Below are 16,893 nucleotides of genomic sequence, written 5' to 3'. Positions count from 1 at the left end.
TGCTGTCTTGTGGTTGACTTCTTAATAAAATTGTATCTGTGGATTGATGTGTGATATTAGATTTCAAGTAGCTACTTGAGTACAAAATACTTCTAAACAAGTGTATACAATGTTCTGCCATTTTATGTACATTATATACAACATATTGCATGATTACGTTGAAAAACATTGAGGAGCTAGCTGTACAAACATGCTCTGGATTTCCCCGAATTGGAAGCTGACATTCTATGGAATATAGGGGAGGGGAAAGGGGGTTTGAGAGGACATTGTACTGAACTACTGACATCATGGAGATATAAAAATGTATTTCAATTGCTGTCCCGGTTTATGCAATTCTGGTCAAAAGCTTTGTATGCCAAAGCATGTGCTCCAAGCCAAGTCCCTTCATCTGCAGTATGAAAATAACATTTGAAGGAATCCCAAGTTTGGTCAAATTCAAATGTATGCATGTATGCCCTCAGACTGTGATATTGGCATCCTCAAAGCCTATCCCTGCATGCCTTGGCCCTCACGTCTGGATCACAAGTGTTTAACGGTGGAGAAAATGCCACTTTAATCCACCAGGGGACAGTGTTACTATGTAAACCCACTTTGTCAGGTTGCCCTGACTATCACTGGTGCAACTGACTGTTTTGTAGCCTTGAGTAACCCCAAGACAATTTCCTACCAATGTTTTTGAATGGCAGTAAAGTTTTTCTTCTGATTGTGATGTTCAGAGTAGGGCTGGTGTCATTGGGGCAGTCTCCTGCATGTGGGAGAGGGTGGGCGGCGGACAGGTGGCAGGTCATAGTGTCCTGGGATGTGGCTGTTCACAGGTAGGTCATAGTGATTCTGGGGCTCCTGCTCTGGGACCTGGCCAAGGGAACTGCGCTCTGAAAAATGTGAAATAATCATATTGTAATTGTTATCCATCTTACTGGAGTTTATATTTCTGATTGTCTTGTGTTTACTAAAATAATGTGAATGCTAAATTCAGGATCATACAAAAAATATACAGTATGATTCTCCTGGCATAGGAATGAGGTTATTGCTATGGTCAATCCATTCTCCAGCCCTCATACTGAGACTTTCCAATCCACTCCTGTGGTTTCCTCCCCTCTCCCTTTCCTCACATGACCTCTGTTTCATTTCCATGAAAACAGTTCTGCTCAGTCAACCATGTGTTACGGAAACCCATCCATCTCATTTGTCAACCCAGCCCACAAACCCTTGTCTATTTGCACAGGCTAACATTTATTCATTTTCTCTTGAGTATGCTATGTGAAACCTAAACGTTTTACATAGTGATAGAGAATTGTCTGTTGTTTTGCTCTTTTACATGCTAGCACAGCCAGATATTGCATGTATACTACTGATTTAAATTGGAAGGGTCCTGAACAACAGTAGAGTAACCCACCTCTGCGTAATGTTGCTGTGCTGAATGGTGGAGGGCTGATCTCCGTGTAGGACCTCTCATGGGGCACGGTCGTCCTCATCTCCATGTAGCTGCTCTCGGGAGGGCCGAAGGGCAGGTCTTTAATGGTGGCGTAGGGGTTCTCACTGTTCAGAGAACTGCTGCTAGCTGCCACCACAGTGTCCTTCAGCTCTGTCACAAACAAGGGGCAGAGCGTAAAAAGTTAACAGAGGAGCTGACTGGCTCTGGGTCAGCCAGGTCACATGTAGCTTGTAATCTGGTGATGGGTTGACAGTTCAGGCATGTTTTATGTTAAATATTCCACAAAAGGAAGGCATGTGTGAAAATGGATTGATGGAAATGTTGCCTAGAGTAGTTCTAGAGAAAAGCAAGCATATTTCATGTTAACTTGGAGTTGCTGGAAATGAAGGAGAAAAGGGATATAGGAAGCATGGAAAACTACCTTTGTTGTAATGAAGGCTGGCACTGTAGCTATAACTGCGGTCAATGCCAAAAGCTCCTGTAAACATTAAACACACATTTGGTATAATCTATTTTATTTATAGCAAACTCATAAACGACAAATAGCCTGTCTTGGTATTAAATCAATACCAGGTGATGAAATGGCTGAAGATGAAAGTTGGTGAAGAACGGGCAGTTTGAAACCGGCAGTAAAAAAGACAGACCTGGTTCTTTGCCAGCCTCATGGTGTTTCCAGTCTGCAGGCAAAGTGGCATTGCTCTCCACCCCAAACAGGCCTCGCCCTCTCTCCCTCTCCATGTTCTTCACGTTACAGAAGAGCTGGTTATTGGTGTTCTGTTTGAAAGACACCAATATTAACCAATCAGACATCATACAGCTCCTCTCAAACAAGTATATCCAGTATAAAGGACACAGGGGTGTAACAGAGTTGACTCGAGGCGGAGGTGACGGTAATGACACTTGCCTTGATGGCGCGGTCCTGGTTGTTGGGGACGTGTGGTAGAGGGGGTCTGCCCCCAGTCAGTGTGTGGTAGCTGGGGTTGTAGTAGTGGTGGTAGCTGTGAGGAACATCTGAGGAGCAAGAAGGGACATGACATCAATAACCTGCACTGTATATAAAATACATGACTCTGTATGAATCCTAAACAAAAACTATACCCGCTGTAGTATGGATATATTACGTGGTCAAACTGTTCGCAAACATTTGTTCTTTAACATCTTTTAAAACAATGCTGTATCAATACAGTACCTGGTATTGCGTATTCGGAGTTGACGGTGCGCGAGGTGGAGAAGGAGACTGTCGGTGTGTTGGCTTGCTTGTCTTTCTGCCGGCGGCGGTAGAGCAGTAGCAGGGCCAGCAGCAGCACCACCAGGATGACCAGCACCACGATACCCACGATGGCCCCCCATGAGTCCCTCTCCCCCGGGGACACGGGCACCATCATACTCACAAAGCGTTCTGTGGAGCACAGAGAACACGGGTCATCACCGTCACAGGCCCTCCAGTCATCACTGTAATAATGCTGAATAGCCTTAGGTGGACAATAACCACAGTTTCATTACCGTCTCATTTAACTGGATTGTAGCAGATTCAATAGACAACAATTATAGTCTGGTAGCTATGGGCAACAATATGTCATTACTAGCTTGTAAACAGATGTATGGTTCGTAACTGTTCAGTGGGTAAAGGAGAGACCATACCTTTTTTGCAGTCGATCCCTGGTCCTGATTCACACACACACTCCCCTGTCTGTGGGTCACAGTAGAAGTTGGGTGGGCAGGAGCAGACTTGGGCACAGTTAAGGCCAAACATCCCAGGACGGCATTCTAGAGACATAGGGTGAGATTCAAAGTATGACTCATGTATTTGTAAGTCTTTATAATAAAAAAATGTAATTGATTTCAATCAGCAAAGGCATGTGTGATACAGTATATTTTATTTTAAAAATTCATTGAGCCAGACTTACGTAAAGTACAGTCAGGGCCTGTCCATCCTGGGGGGCAGAAGCAGGACCCATCTTGATGGTTGCACGTTGAGTTGTGGGCACATCTACACACTCCAGTACACTGCTTACCATAGAGACCCACTGGACAGGCTAGGAATTACACCAAAACACACGTCAAGGTCAAATATAATACACACATAAAATATTCAACATGTCAAGCATTAAAGTATGCCATGATGCTGCGGGTTTTCTATATATATGCTAGTTTGACTATAGGTGAGATATGGGTTAGTGCTGACCTTGTTCACAAAGGGCTCCAGTGTACCCGGGGGTACACACACACTGGCCTGTGACATGGTGGCAGGAGGAGGAGTGGGCACAGGACGGGCATGTTATACTGCACTGGTCACCATACACACCTGCACTGCACACTGAAAGAGAGAGATTGATGATGATGCATAACAATTTAGCAAGACATACAATTTAGCATACGAATAAGACTGATGGTGATAGTGACATTTTCTACTTATTTATATAGGCATCAATATCAAGCATTTTCTGTACTCACTATGCTGACAGGTGGGTCCCCAGTAACCTTGGCGACAAACACAGGCACCGCTGTGTGGCAGACAGGTGGCACTGTTCTGACAGAAGCAGCTCTGGTTACAGTGACGTCCCCATGTACCCTCTGGGCATGTCTGGGCACAGCGAGCACCTAGGAGAGAGAAGCACACACAAGACAGAGAGACACACAGAAAGAGAGCGGCACAGACACAGAAAGACACACAGAGAGAGAGACACAGAGACAGAGAGACACAGAGACAGAGAGACACAGAGGGAGAGAGAAAGAGAGACACAGAGACAGAGAGATACAGAGACAGAGAGACACAGAGACAGAGAGATACAGAGAGAGAGACAGACAGAGACATAGAGAGAGAGAGACACAGAGAGAGAGAGACAGAGAGACAGAGAGACACAGAGACAGAGAGACACAGAGACAGAGAGATACAGAGAGAGAGACACAGAGACAGAGAGACACAGAGACAGAGAGACACAGAGACAGAGAGAGACACAGAGACAGAGAGAGACAGAGAGACACAGAGACAGAGAGACACAGAGACAGAGAGACACAGAGACAGAGAGACACAGAGACAGAAAGACACAGAGACACAGAGAGAGGTTAAAACCTGTAGATCACATTGCACTGACTAATTTCCAGGACCACATCCAAGCTGAACACAAACTCAACGGGGGCGTCGGTGCTTACCAGTCCACCCTGGCAGACACTGGCACTGCCCGCTGGCACCCTGGCAGCTGTCTGCATTGAGGCAGTCACACCTCTTCAGGCAGCCTGGCCCGAACGTGCCCATCTGTACAGTAAACACATGCCAACAGCGAAAGCATCGTCAAGGGAATCCCTGAACCATTTGGCCACAGCACAGTCAGAGTCAAGCAAACTGTACTTTGGCAAGATACACTGTAAATACATCATAGTTGGCAGATTAGCCTTACTGAGGAAAAGGAGGACTGAAGATAAGGGGAAGTCCAGAATATAGGCTTATGGTGCACAGAATGAGCTACAGTAGAGAGATAAAGACGGTGATTATAGTATGAGTAACATTACTAATATATTAACAATCACATCAGGCCTATGTTACGTTAAGATTATGTTACCTTTTAACAAATGTTATAGCTACAGTATTATACTGGCACTTACGGGGCATGGTTGGTCGCACAGGGGCCCCTGCCAGCCTGGAGAGCAAGTGCAGGATCCGTCTGCTGGGTTACACAAAGCCACATTGGCACACTGGCATGTGGCGTTGCAACCCAGGCCCCAGGTGTCCTTAGAACAGGGTATGGAGCAGTACCGCCCTCGCCAGCCTGGAGAGAGACAGAGAGGGACATTTTGTAAAGGAATCATACATGTCTGTGTCTGTCAGTCTGTATGTTTGTCTAAACGTCTTTCTGTAAAGAGGAGCAGCCATTTTGGAACAAAATACAGGTAGGCTTCTGAGACCTATGACTTGATTCAATCTGTATCGCTGAAGTTCAGCGTTACAGCATGATTGAAATGTAAAGGCAATGTTCCCGCGTTAGCGGTGACTGCATTCACGGTAAACACTGCACATGTCGGCTCAATAGGAAATCCTGTTTCCTATCCTGTCAGATAGTGCAATCTGCAACGCTTCAGCGACACCGATGGAATCGCGCCCTAACTGACTTGTTCACAGACACACTCACACCGCTGAGTATGTCTGCGTGTCTGTTTGTCCCATCGGAGTAGAGATATTATGACTATTCTCTCTCTCAGTCAGACTGTCTCTTATCAGTGACTCACCCTCTTTGCAGAAGCAGGTCCCATCAATGGGAGAGCAGTCCACTGAGTTGGAACAGGAGCACTCCAGAGAACAGTCCTTCCCATAGGTACCACTCTTACAGGGACTCTCACAGTGAGCACCCTACGCAACAGACATAAGCAGGTTATAACAGTTCACAAAAGCAGAAAAACAGAATATATGAAATATGAGTATACATTTTTGCATGCATGTTTATTTTCTTAAGTAAATAACCCAAATAAATGATATTTTAGTTATTGTAAGTGCCATCCTGTGCCCCATTTAGTGCTGTCTGTCCTAATCACTCACCGTGTACCCAGGGGCACAGTGGCAGCGCCCGCTCACACTGTCACACACCCCTCCGTTGACACACAGGCAGGGCTCCAGGCAACCATGGCCGTAGTAACCACGGGCGCAGGTCTCGTTGCAGTAAAGCCCCGCCCAGCCAGGCTGGCACGTGCATTCGCCTTTCAGTGGGTGACAGCTAGCCAATGGACAGAGGAGAGCGTGGTCACATGGGTGAGCACAATTAAACAAATCTAAGAGTTATAAACAACAGCATAATTAAAAACTATTATGGGCCTGTGTGTGTGTGTGAATTGTAATGTGTGGCAGTATGTGTGTGTACCCTTTGTTGATCCATACCTGAGTGTGTGTGTGTCGTGGCAGAGGCAGGTGTGTTCACAGTGAAGGCCGTAGGTGCCGTGCCTACACATCCTCTCTCTGCACTGGGGTCCACTGAAGCCAGGCTCACACAGACAGCCTCCGTCGATGTTAAAGCAGCGAGCCCCGTTGGCACAGTCGCACACACCCTTACAGTCCCGCCCATAACTACCCACCTGACACTCCTCGCTGCACCTGTGGAGATACAACACATACATACAAATCAGGACATGCTCCGCAACCAAAGTGGAATAACATATCTCTGAATCAGAAACTATTCTTGAAGTCGGAGGTTTACATACACTTAGGTTGGAGTCATTAAAACTCGTTTTTCAACCATTCCACACATTTCTTGTTAACAAACTATAGTTTTGGCAAGTCGGTTAAGACATCTACTTTGTGCATGAAACAAGTAATTTTTCCAACAATTGTTTACAGACTGGCAATTTCACTTATAATTCACTGAAACACAATTCCAGTGGGTTAGAAGTTTACATACACTAAGTTGACTGTGCCTTTAAACAGCTTGGAAAATTCCAGAAAATGATGTCATGGCTTTAGAATCTTCTGATAGGCTAATTGACATCATTTGAGTCAATTGGAGGTGTACCTGTTGATGTATTTCAAGGCCTACCATCAATCTCAGTGCCTCTTTGCTTGATATCATGGGGAAATCAAAATAAATTAGCCAAGACCTAAGAAAAAACATTGTAGACCTCCACACATCTGGTTCATCCTTGGGAGCAATTTCCAAATACCTGAAGGTACCACATTCATCTGTACAAACAATACCACAATAGAGATGAGATGTACTTTGGTGCGAAAAGTGCAAATCCCAGAACAACAGAACAACAGGAAAGGACAAAAGTACAAAAGTATCTATATCCACAGTAAAACGAGTCCTATATCGACAAATGGGTCTTCCAAATGGACAATGACCTCAAGGATACTTCCAAAGTTGTGGCAAAATAGCTTAAGGACAACAAAGTCAAGGTATTGGAGTGGCCATCACAAAGCCTTGACCTCAATCCTATAGAAAATTTGTGGGCAGAACTGAAAAAGCATGTGTGAGCAAGGAGGCCTACAAACCTGACTCAGATACACCAGCTCTGCCAGGAGGAATGGGTCAAAATTCACCCATCTTATTGTGGGAAGCTTGTGGAAGGCTACCCGAAATGTTTGACCCAAGTTAAACTATTTAAAGGCAATGCTACCAAATACTAAGTGAGTGTATGTTAACTTCTGACCCACTGGGAATGTGATGAAAGAAATAAAAGCTGAAATAAAAGAGATTTTCTCTACTATTATTCTGACATTTCAAATTGTTTAAATAAAGTGGTGATCCTACCTGACCTAAGACAGGCAATTGTTACTTGGAATAAATGTCAGGAATTGTGAAAAACTGAGTTTAAATGTACTTGGCTAAGGTGTATGTAAACGTCTGACTTCAACTTTATGTATCCTATTTAATATCCTGTATGAAAGATACATGAACTGTATGATATAAACAACTCCTACCCAACCATGGGTGCAGGTTGAGTATATGGCACATGTACAGTATCTGTCTCCACTGCAGCGAGTTTGATAAACACACACCTGTTTCCAGTGAAGCCTTCAGCACAATTGCACTGGCCTGTCTCAGGGTCGCAGTGGCCCCGGTTGTGACATACACACTCTTGGGCACAGTTAGGACCAAACCTGCCCTCTGCACAGCGCTCTGTACACACCTCACCCTGAGGGAGAGAGAGAAAGATAGAGAGAAATAGAGAGAGAAAAAAGGTGGAGAGAGAGAGAGAGAGAAAGCGTACATGGTACGACGACAATAAAACAGGGATCTGATTGATAACCTCAAAATACAAAGATTTCCCATGTTGACCCCCTGATGCTGTGTTTGAGTCCGTGTAAGATTCAGGAAACGTACCGTCCACCCAGGGGGGCACGCACAGATTCCTTTCCCCTGGCAAATGCCCCCGTTCTGGCACGGGCATCGCGGCAGGCATCGAATCTTTGGGCAAGACTTCTCACAGCTGAGGAACATGGAGGAAAGAACTCTGAGTGGCAGCTCAACTCAGATTGTGTAGAGATTGAAATGTAGGGTACAAGTTAACAAGTTCCTATCTTTTTCAATTTAGTGGAATCTCTTTGTTATTCAGTGCATAAACATACAGAAAAAGTTGTTTAAGGACAAATAAAACGATTGCACTTGCAACAAATACTCAACTGTACACAGTAGAATTCATCAATAGTGGTACATTGCCTACTGGTGCTTATAGTCAAAGGGCCACCCACCAAAAAAGGCTTCAGAAAAGGCATTCCATGACCCAGGAAACAAAATTGCAAGGTTTCAACATCATTACGTAGATAATTGTATGAGCACTGTGTGGTTCAAAACTTGTAAAAGTTGCACATTGCTTAAATATTATGAATCAAAGATAGCATTTTGGGTAATTTCCCCTTGCAACATAATGAGGTTGGCATGTTTCACCTCGGTTACATTTGTTACAAACTTTCCGTTGTCCATGCTTGCAGAAAGCAACTTATGTACCGGACCGGAGAAATCATGGACTATTTCGAGATAAGAAGCTGTTGAAATGTCCTAAATAGATTTTCTCTCAGATGCACGAACAGCGCATTATGTAGTTGTCGGGACCTTGGAATGTTTTCATATCTGTGCTAGCTAGCAAATGTCGTGCTGTCTTTAGTTTGGCTAGAAGGCAAAGATGGCTAATTAAAGCTGACAAAACATCCTATACGGGTTCATCTGGATCAGTGAAGGACCGGTCACGTGTTGCTTGAGCTTATGCGTGGACGAACACCGAACGCACAAATAGTTCTGTGGGCCAGTGTGCAACAAAAGTAACCAATGTGAAACATAGCAATGTCGGAGCGTTGCTAGGGATATTATCCAAGATGCGCTATGATTCTGATGCTAAAGACGTAACTTGTACTAAAAATAACAAATTAACGTGCAACTTTTACAAGTTTTGAACCACACAGTGTTCATATTCATATCATTATCTACCTAGTTGTTGACATTTTGCCGTTTGTTTCCTGGGTCATGGATCAACATATGCTTTGTGGTTGGCCCTTGGGCTATTAGAGTGCTGTGCTGTTTTCTGACATTGGCAGTTGCCTCATATAAAGACTTTCCACTAATTCCTAGTGGTTCTCTACTCATCCTCAGGGGCATCTAAAACACAGGGTGTAACTAATGACTCATGCTCTAACCTAGTGTTTCAAGAGGGGCTCTTTTCCTGCATTGGTAGGATGGAATAAGGCCATAGGATATGGTATAACAATTAGTCTACTGCCTCTGCATTTTGTCTTTCCAACCTTAACATTCTATTTACTTTATATTGATACATATAGCTGTAGTCCTATTTGAGAGAGTGTTACTTCTACTACTCACAATGTACCAGTGAAATTTTCTCGACACAGGCACTCTCCGGTCACTTTATTGCAGGAACCCCCAGTTCCACACTGGCACTTCTGAAGACAGCCCTTGCCAAAGGTGACTGGTGGGCAGGGGTCCTCACAGCGGCGCCCAATGTAGCCTGGAGGACACTGGCAGGTACCGGTCACAGGATTGCACAGGCCTCCGTTCTCACACTTACACAGCTGACCACAACCTGGACCCCAGTGTTGGTCATCGCAGGCTGGAAGACACACACAGACAGATGATAACAGACACATAAAAAAAGAAACCCCATACAACAAAATATATGTAATCATATAAATGTATGCATAAACCAGTGGACTAGTGGACCAGTGTACAACGTTTTCCATCTGATATCTCTGAAAGGGTTTTCTTTCTATTAACTTAACCTGATGTAGTTGTATGGTGTTACACCGTATACTATATGTGATGTCACTGGGACCGTCATGTTTCAACCCAACAACAACAACAACAGCACAGGAACCTTAGTAGAAGACAATGGTAAAGATCACTCCCCCAGGGACAATACATCTATCCATGTATGGTCATGAATTTCCAACAAAAAGAGACATAGTCTATGTCCAACTCTAGCCCTAATAGCTCCAGAATCTAATGTTACCGACTTGTGATTCACGATTGACAGGGCGATTTGCATGGAGCCAACAAAACGGATGAGGTTAAAATTGGGAATTTTACAGCGGCCTTTCGGGATGGCTCCGGCGGTTATCGCCAACCGGTGATTCGCACAGGGTTTGGATTTCAAACAGAGTTAAGGAGCGTCAGGGGGATCATTCCGGATTCCACGAGAACCAGGATCCCACATGGACACACACTGACTCCTCCAATGTCTCATCAATAACGCAGACTGACTGGGGCACAAACCCTATTCAAAGGAAAAAAAGATATCCCAATACAGGTGACGTAACTGATGCTTTGCACACAAGTGATGATCTCACTAACTATCATGATGACAACCATTCAATGATGGATTTACACTTGTCTCATTGAGGTTTGTGGGGAATGACATACAGTGTGAATGATCACAAACAAATCCTACTGTTCTATATGGATTCTAGTGTGCTTGCTTCAGTCACAACTACTACTGCAGTAAAAACGACTAGTTCTTCCACGATGAGAAAAATACTTTTAGACAGCTGAAGCACATGCAACTGTTCCTTTTCTATGTAGTTTATAATGAGATCTCCCCCCCACCTCTCTTTCCTTCACTCAAATGATTGCCTCGCCTGGTTCACCAACTACTTCTCTGATAGAGTTCAGTGTGTCAAATCGGAGGGTCTGCTGTCCGGACCTCTGGCAGTCTCTATGGGGGTGCCACAGGGTTCAATTCTTGGACCGACTCTCTTCTCTGTATACATCAATGAAGTCGCTCTTGCTGCTGGTGAGTCTCTGATCCACCTCTACGCAGACGACACCATTCTGTATACTTCTGGCCCTTTTTGGACACTGTGTTAACAACCCTCCAGGCAAGCTTCAATGCCATACAACTCTCCTTCCGTGGCCTCCAATTGCTCTTAAATAGAAGTAAAAATAAATGCATGCTCTTCAACCGATCGCTACCTGAACCTACCCGCCTGTCCAACATCACTACTCTGGACGGCTCTGACTTAGAATACGTGGACAACTACAAATACTTAGGTGTCTGGTTAGACTGTAAACTCTCCTTCCAGACCCATATCAAACATTTCCAATCCAAAGTTAAATCTAGAATTGGCTTCCTATTTCGCAACAAAGCATCCTTCACTCATGCTGCCAAACATACCCTTGTAAAACTGACCATCCTACCAATCCTCGGCTTTGGCGATGTCATTTACAAAATAGCCTCCAATACCCTACTCAACCAATTGGATGCAGTCTATCACAGTCCAATCCGTTTTGTCACCAAAGCCCCATATACTACCCACCATTGCGACCTGTACGCTCTCGTTGGCTGGCCCTCGCTTCATACTCATCGCCAAACCCACTGGCTCCATGTCATCTACAAGACCCTGCTAGGTAAAGTCCCCCCTTATCTCAGCTCGCTGGTCACCATAGCATCACCCACCTGTAGCACACGCTCCAGCAGGTATATCTCTCTAGTCACCCCCAAAACCAATTCTTTCTTTGGCCGCCTCACCTTCCAGTTCTCTGCTGCCAATGACTGGAACGAACTACACAAATCTCTGAATCTGGAAACACTTATCTCCCTCACTAGCTTTAAGCACCAACTGTCAGAGCAGCTCACAGATTACTGCACCTGTACATAGCCCACCTATAATTTAGCCCAAACAACTACCTCTTTCCCTACTGTATTTAATTTATTTATTTATTTTGCTCCTTTGCACCCCATTATTTTTATTTCTACTTTGTACATTCTTCCATTGCAAATCTACCATTCCAGTGTTTTACTTGCTATATTGTATTTACTTTGCCACCATGGCCTTTTTTTTGCCTTTACCTCCCTTATCTCACCTCATTTGCTCACATCGTATATAGACTTGTTTATACTGTATTATTGACTGTATGTTTGTTTTACTCCATGTGTAACTCTGTGTCGTTGTATGTGTCGAACTGCTTTGCTTTATCTTGGCCAGGTCGCAATTGTAAATGAGAACTTGTTCTCAACTTGCCTACCTGGTTAAATAAAGGTGAAATAAAACATTTAAAAAACATACAGTATGTACTGTGTCACAGTTTCAAGCAGAACGTCTTTGACATATTAAATGGAGGGTAAAGTATGGCCAAATTAGGGTTTGGAGCGAAAACTACCACATAGCTTAGAAATGTTTATTAATCTAACTCAGAACAGGACCTTTTTCTCTTTTCTTTGTTTAAATGAATCAAACGTTTACTCATTCCCTGTGTGGGCATGCGAGAGACGCTGAGAGACTGCAGTTGGAGCGTGTGTCACATTGAGTTATGGGAAGCTCAGCTGGAGCAGCAATAATGTTTACACAGGCGTTCTCCAGGACGCCAATGGAGATTTAGTAAAGGACCTGCAGGGTACTAAGCTTTCTACTATCTGCTATCATCGTCCAGGCCTGACAAGGCTAGCCATGAGTGTGGGCGAGTGAACGTGATGGATTGGACACCTAGGCTTTGAAGAGCTGTGCTAGGACCAGCTGGCTGTGCCCAAGCCTCTGCACTTACCCAATTTATAACAGAACCCAGACCTGTTCTCACATAAATTGTCCATATGTTTGTTTACATCTGATCAGGGTTCAAAAGTGATTTTTTTTTTCAATTGATGCGCTCTTTAAAAATGGCAAGTCTCCATTGTACTGTAAATGGAATGCATTAAGATATGGTGGGAAGATTCCTCTCTTTCCCCAAGTGTATTGTCCGAGTGGTGGTGGAGATCTCGTCTGCATCCAACCACAGCATTATCTCCCACATATCTAACTGAACCACATCCTTCTCTCCCCCATACCCTTCTTTCTCACACACCCTTCTAGAGTATATCACTCTATTCTTAAGTATCAAAACTCAACCAGTCTTCTTTTCTGTACCCAACCCCCCCCCCCAACCTCACCCAATATGAATTATTTCATCACAATCTCTCTTCCCCAACAGTCTCTTATTAACATACATGTATTATTTTATCTCTTTCTTCCTCTCTCATTCTCTCTGTCCACTTCTCTCTCTCTCCCCCTCTTCCTTGGTCTTTCTCTCAGCTCTCAGTGCTAAACCTCAGCCTCTCTCTCTCATTCTCTCTGTCCACTTCTCTCTCTCGCTGCCTCTGGCCCCCCTTCTCACCCCCTCTCTCTTGGTCCTTCTCTCTCTCTCCCCCTCTTCCTCGGTCTTTCTCTCAGCTCTCAGTGCTAAACCTCAGCCTCTCTCTCTCATTCTCTCTGTCCACTTCTCTCTCTCGCTGCCTCTGGCCCCCCTTCTCCCCCTCTCTCTCTTGGTCCTTCTCTCTCTCTCCCTCTTCCTCTGTCTTTCTCTCATTTCCCACAGCTAGCTCAAAACACAGGTATCTATTCCAGAAAGTGTCAGCTCTCATTCTGCCAGTGGGGTTTATTATAGGACTCAGCAGTATGGGGCCCGAGGCCAGCACTCGTTTGCCCAGAGAGAGAAGGAGAGAGAAACAAAGTGGGAGAGGGGTAACATTTCCCCTTCCCATCATCCCCTCTGAAGGTATCATACTCCACCAGCTTATGTTAAGCCCTCCATTCAGCACTGTACTAGTGACCTGGTTGAGTTCAGAAGAACACTGGCATTGATTAACTAGGAGTTTCTGGGATAAATCAAATGTAAAACATTAATCCTGTGCTGAGATGGAGCTATTTGAATTCATTTGCAAACTATACATTTTTTAGCATATGATTCCAAAAGTGTATACTTGCAAAATACGAAAAATATTGATTTCCATCCCGGGCCCTGGGTCTAAGCATGCAGTATACTTTGGGGAGCTTTGGTGATGTTACATACTTGATGTAGCGTAAAATGTCAAGTGCCAGGAAGGGGATAGACATAGTGTCCTCCTGGTCTAATAAACTGTTTTCTGGACTGTGGCTTACTTCAATGACGCATAATTGTTTATTTGGTCCCTTGCTGTTTCCATTGGAAAGCCCTATGTGTGATTGAGTGTTGTGTGTGAGGATCAGTTTTTGAATAATGGTCACTTGTCATTTCCTGCAGAGTGTGTGTGTTGATGTAACGCACCACTGGAGCAGTCGTCGCCACGCCAGCCTCCCTCACACTGGCAGCGGTCTGGAGCAACACATCTCCCATGGACACACTCCTTAGTACAGCGAGCTAGTGATGAAAAACACACACATACACACTCTTAATTAGACTAGAAGGTTGGTGGAGATATTATATATATTATGTAACGCATGCATGTCAACTCTCCAGAATGTAACCAACTCAGCAACCAAGCACAAAATTGGATGAATTCTAGAAATCGATGGGAAAATATGTAGAAATGTAATTCATTGAAATGCTACTGATGAATCCAAGTGAATCTTCTACGTTTGTTTTGATATGCTAATAAAGAAAAGCCATGACGTTAAACTTACGGACACATTTGTCTCTGCTCTCGTAGTAACCAGGGCAACACTGGTACCTCCGGCGGTAGTCCATCTTCACCGCCTGTCTGTATGCTGTCTTATAGGTGATCCTGGCCAACACAAAGTCAAATAGAGAATACTTCCTGTTACCCTCTGACCTTATGGACACAACCAGGAAGTAAACAGGAAGTGAGTCGGCAGGCTGTGTTACCTGTGACGGGTGCATCTGTAAGAGGTGCGTGGCTCGGAGCAAGGTTCCTCTGTCACCTGGTCATAAGGGTGGGCATACGACTCCTTCACTGAGGTTGGGAAGCTGTATGAAAGGACAAAATGGACCCAGACATGATAATACACTGACAGAACGAACCCACCATGGTCTAGAGTTGAGACAACCTGAAGTTCATATTTTGAGCCAAGTGTTACATCTTCAATGATAAGTGCAACAACAAACAACAAGTTAGCTACAATTAAACCTGCTGCTACTTCTATTTCTTTCTCACACGTTAAAATGTGCTCTCTTCTATGCTGGTACAATGAAATGAGATGAGCTACACTGACTTACCTCTCCCATACACTACACACGTTGGGGTCCCTGGGGTTCAGAGACCAGGACAGGCCAATCAGAACGCTCAGAACCAGCAGGACGGTACAGGTCTGCAGTGACTGCATGGTCCTGAGGAGAGAAAGGGGGGAAAAAGGTTATGGAGGATATTTATAATGCCTGTCTATGGGAGCAATAGCAGTGATAATAGGCTATAGATCGAAAGCATGAGGACCAACATTTGAGGAGAGGGTTAGTTATTAAGGATCAGGTTATGAGCAGGAAAGGGGATAATCAAATACCCATCTTTTTTCTATTCTCATTAAACAGCACATCAAATCATACTGTCTATGTTAAACCGATACTTGTCAGTTTTTTTGTTTGGCGCTGCTTTTAGCCCGCCATCTGAGTTACAAAGATATCAAACACTTCACAATGTAAAGAATATGAACATTTATCTGAAACCTCCCTGTAGTTTAAAGCAGTATCACCCCTTGTAAAAGAGTTCATTAAACACTAAGCGGGGTAAGGCAGTGGGCCAGCATTGAGCCGTTTAACCAAACCCTCCCCGTCGTGCTCACTATTCTCCTCATATGGCAACTTAGAACAGAGGAATCTGAACGGTGGTGTAAAGTACTTAAGTAAAAATACTTTAAGGTCCTACTTAAGTAGTTTTTTGAGGTATCTGTACTATACTATTTATATTTTTGACAACTTTTACTTTTACTTCACTACCATCCTAAAGAAAAGTATGTACTTCTTTCCATACGTTTTCCCTGACACACAAAACTACTTACATTTTGAATGCTTTGCAGGACAGGAAAATGGTCCAATTCACACACTTATCAAGATCCCTGGTCATCCCTACTGCCTCTGATCTGGCGGACTCACTAAACACAAATGCTACGTTTATAAATTATGTCTGAGTGTTGGAGGGTGCCCTGGATATCCGTAGAAAATAATAATAATAATATTGTGCTGTCTGGTTTGCTTAATATAAGAAATTTGATATTATAGTAGTATTTTACTGGGTGACTTTCACTTTTACTTGAGTCATTTTCTATGAAGGTATCTTTACTTTTACTCAGGTATGACAATTGGGTACTTTTTTCCACCACTGAATCTGAGAGAGCGAGAAATAGCGAGTGAGCGAGCGAGCGAGACAGAAATGGATTGGGGGGGAGGAATGCGACTCCAGCTACCATCCTAGCTATTACCAATCAGAGCAGGAGAGAAAACTCCACACTCTTACGCCATGTCCCCTTCCACACTCACGCCATCTGGATCCAATCAAAACGCAGACCCAGGGGAACGCCCAGTGATGAGGACCAGAGCAGGCTCTCAGGGAGCGGCAGAGAAAGTGGTCTTTTTCCCCCCAAAACTCCCATGGACATTTTGGGAAGTTCAGCAACACTATAGCATGGGTCGACTGAAGGGCCATTCCCCTCATCGTGGGAAAGGGACAGTCTTTGGAGGATGGACTCATGTTGACATAACATCGGTCAAGGCTATTTAGTCCCTTCTGTTTTTATAATAAGTCCCCCTGACAAAGTTAGTGTACTGCTTCTCAGGTCACCAACGAGAATG

At 44.2% G+C, this 16,893-nt stretch overlaps 1 protein-coding gene across 4 annotated transcripts in view; it reads right to left on the bottom strand.

Annotated features, from left to right (window-relative positions):
• Positions 1 to 105: 105 nt before the first annotated feature.
• LOC115104088 (platelet endothelial aggregation receptor 1-like) overlaps positions 106 to 16,893 on the bottom strand; it is a 37,736-nt gene continuing 20,948 nt past the window's right edge. For 2 of the 4 annotated variants that reach the window (XM_029625291.2, XM_029625309.2), the window contains 22 exons: positions 15,328 to 15,438; positions 14,977 to 15,078; positions 14,775 to 14,875; positions 14,419 to 14,511; positions 9,730 to 9,976; positions 8,242 to 8,347; positions 7,917 to 8,053; positions 6,303 to 6,515; positions 5,967 to 6,141; positions 5,660 to 5,780; positions 5,039 to 5,202; positions 4,589 to 4,691; positions 3,890 to 4,036; positions 3,621 to 3,752; positions 3,343 to 3,471; positions 3,077 to 3,202; positions 2,625 to 2,834; positions 2,340 to 2,446; positions 2,080 to 2,209; positions 1,857 to 1,913; positions 1,397 to 1,585; positions 106 to 872 (listed from right to left, as the gene is read on the bottom strand). In XM_029625291.2, coding sequence (XP_029481151.1) covers positions 730 to 872; positions 1,397 to 1,585; positions 1,857 to 1,913; positions 2,080 to 2,209; positions 2,340 to 2,446; positions 2,625 to 2,834; positions 3,077 to 3,202; positions 3,343 to 3,471; positions 3,621 to 3,752; positions 3,890 to 4,036; positions 4,589 to 4,691; positions 5,039 to 5,202; positions 5,660 to 5,780; positions 5,967 to 6,141; positions 6,303 to 6,515; positions 7,917 to 8,053; positions 8,242 to 8,347; positions 9,730 to 9,976; positions 14,419 to 14,511; positions 14,775 to 14,875; positions 14,977 to 15,078; positions 15,328 to 15,438 — 3,043 coding nt within the window. In that variant the 3' untranslated portion in view covers positions 106 to 729. Of the gene's footprint in view, positions 873 to 1,396; positions 1,586 to 1,856; positions 1,914 to 2,079; positions 2,210 to 2,339; positions 2,447 to 2,624; positions 2,835 to 3,076; positions 3,203 to 3,342; positions 3,472 to 3,620; positions 3,753 to 3,889; positions 4,037 to 4,588; positions 4,692 to 5,038; positions 5,203 to 5,659; positions 5,781 to 5,966; positions 6,142 to 6,302; positions 6,516 to 7,916; positions 8,054 to 8,241; positions 8,348 to 8,541; positions 8,619 to 8,814; positions 9,077 to 9,729; positions 9,977 to 14,418; positions 14,512 to 14,774; positions 14,876 to 14,976; positions 15,079 to 15,327; positions 15,439 to 16,893 lie in introns of those variants that run through there. The other 2 variants (XM_029625300.2, XM_029625326.2) reach the window with 2 other exon arrangements.

The sequence above is a fragment of the Oncorhynchus nerka genome, linkage group LG3 (genome assembly GCF_034236695.1).
Source record: "Oncorhynchus nerka isolate Pitt River linkage group LG3, Oner_Uvic_2.0, whole genome shotgun sequence".
Taxonomy (NCBI): Eukaryota; Metazoa; Chordata; class Actinopteri; order Salmoniformes; family Salmonidae; genus Oncorhynchus; species Oncorhynchus nerka.
The sequence above is the reverse complement of the archived record's forward strand: the minus strand, read 5'-3'. Positions and strand labels throughout refer to the sequence as shown.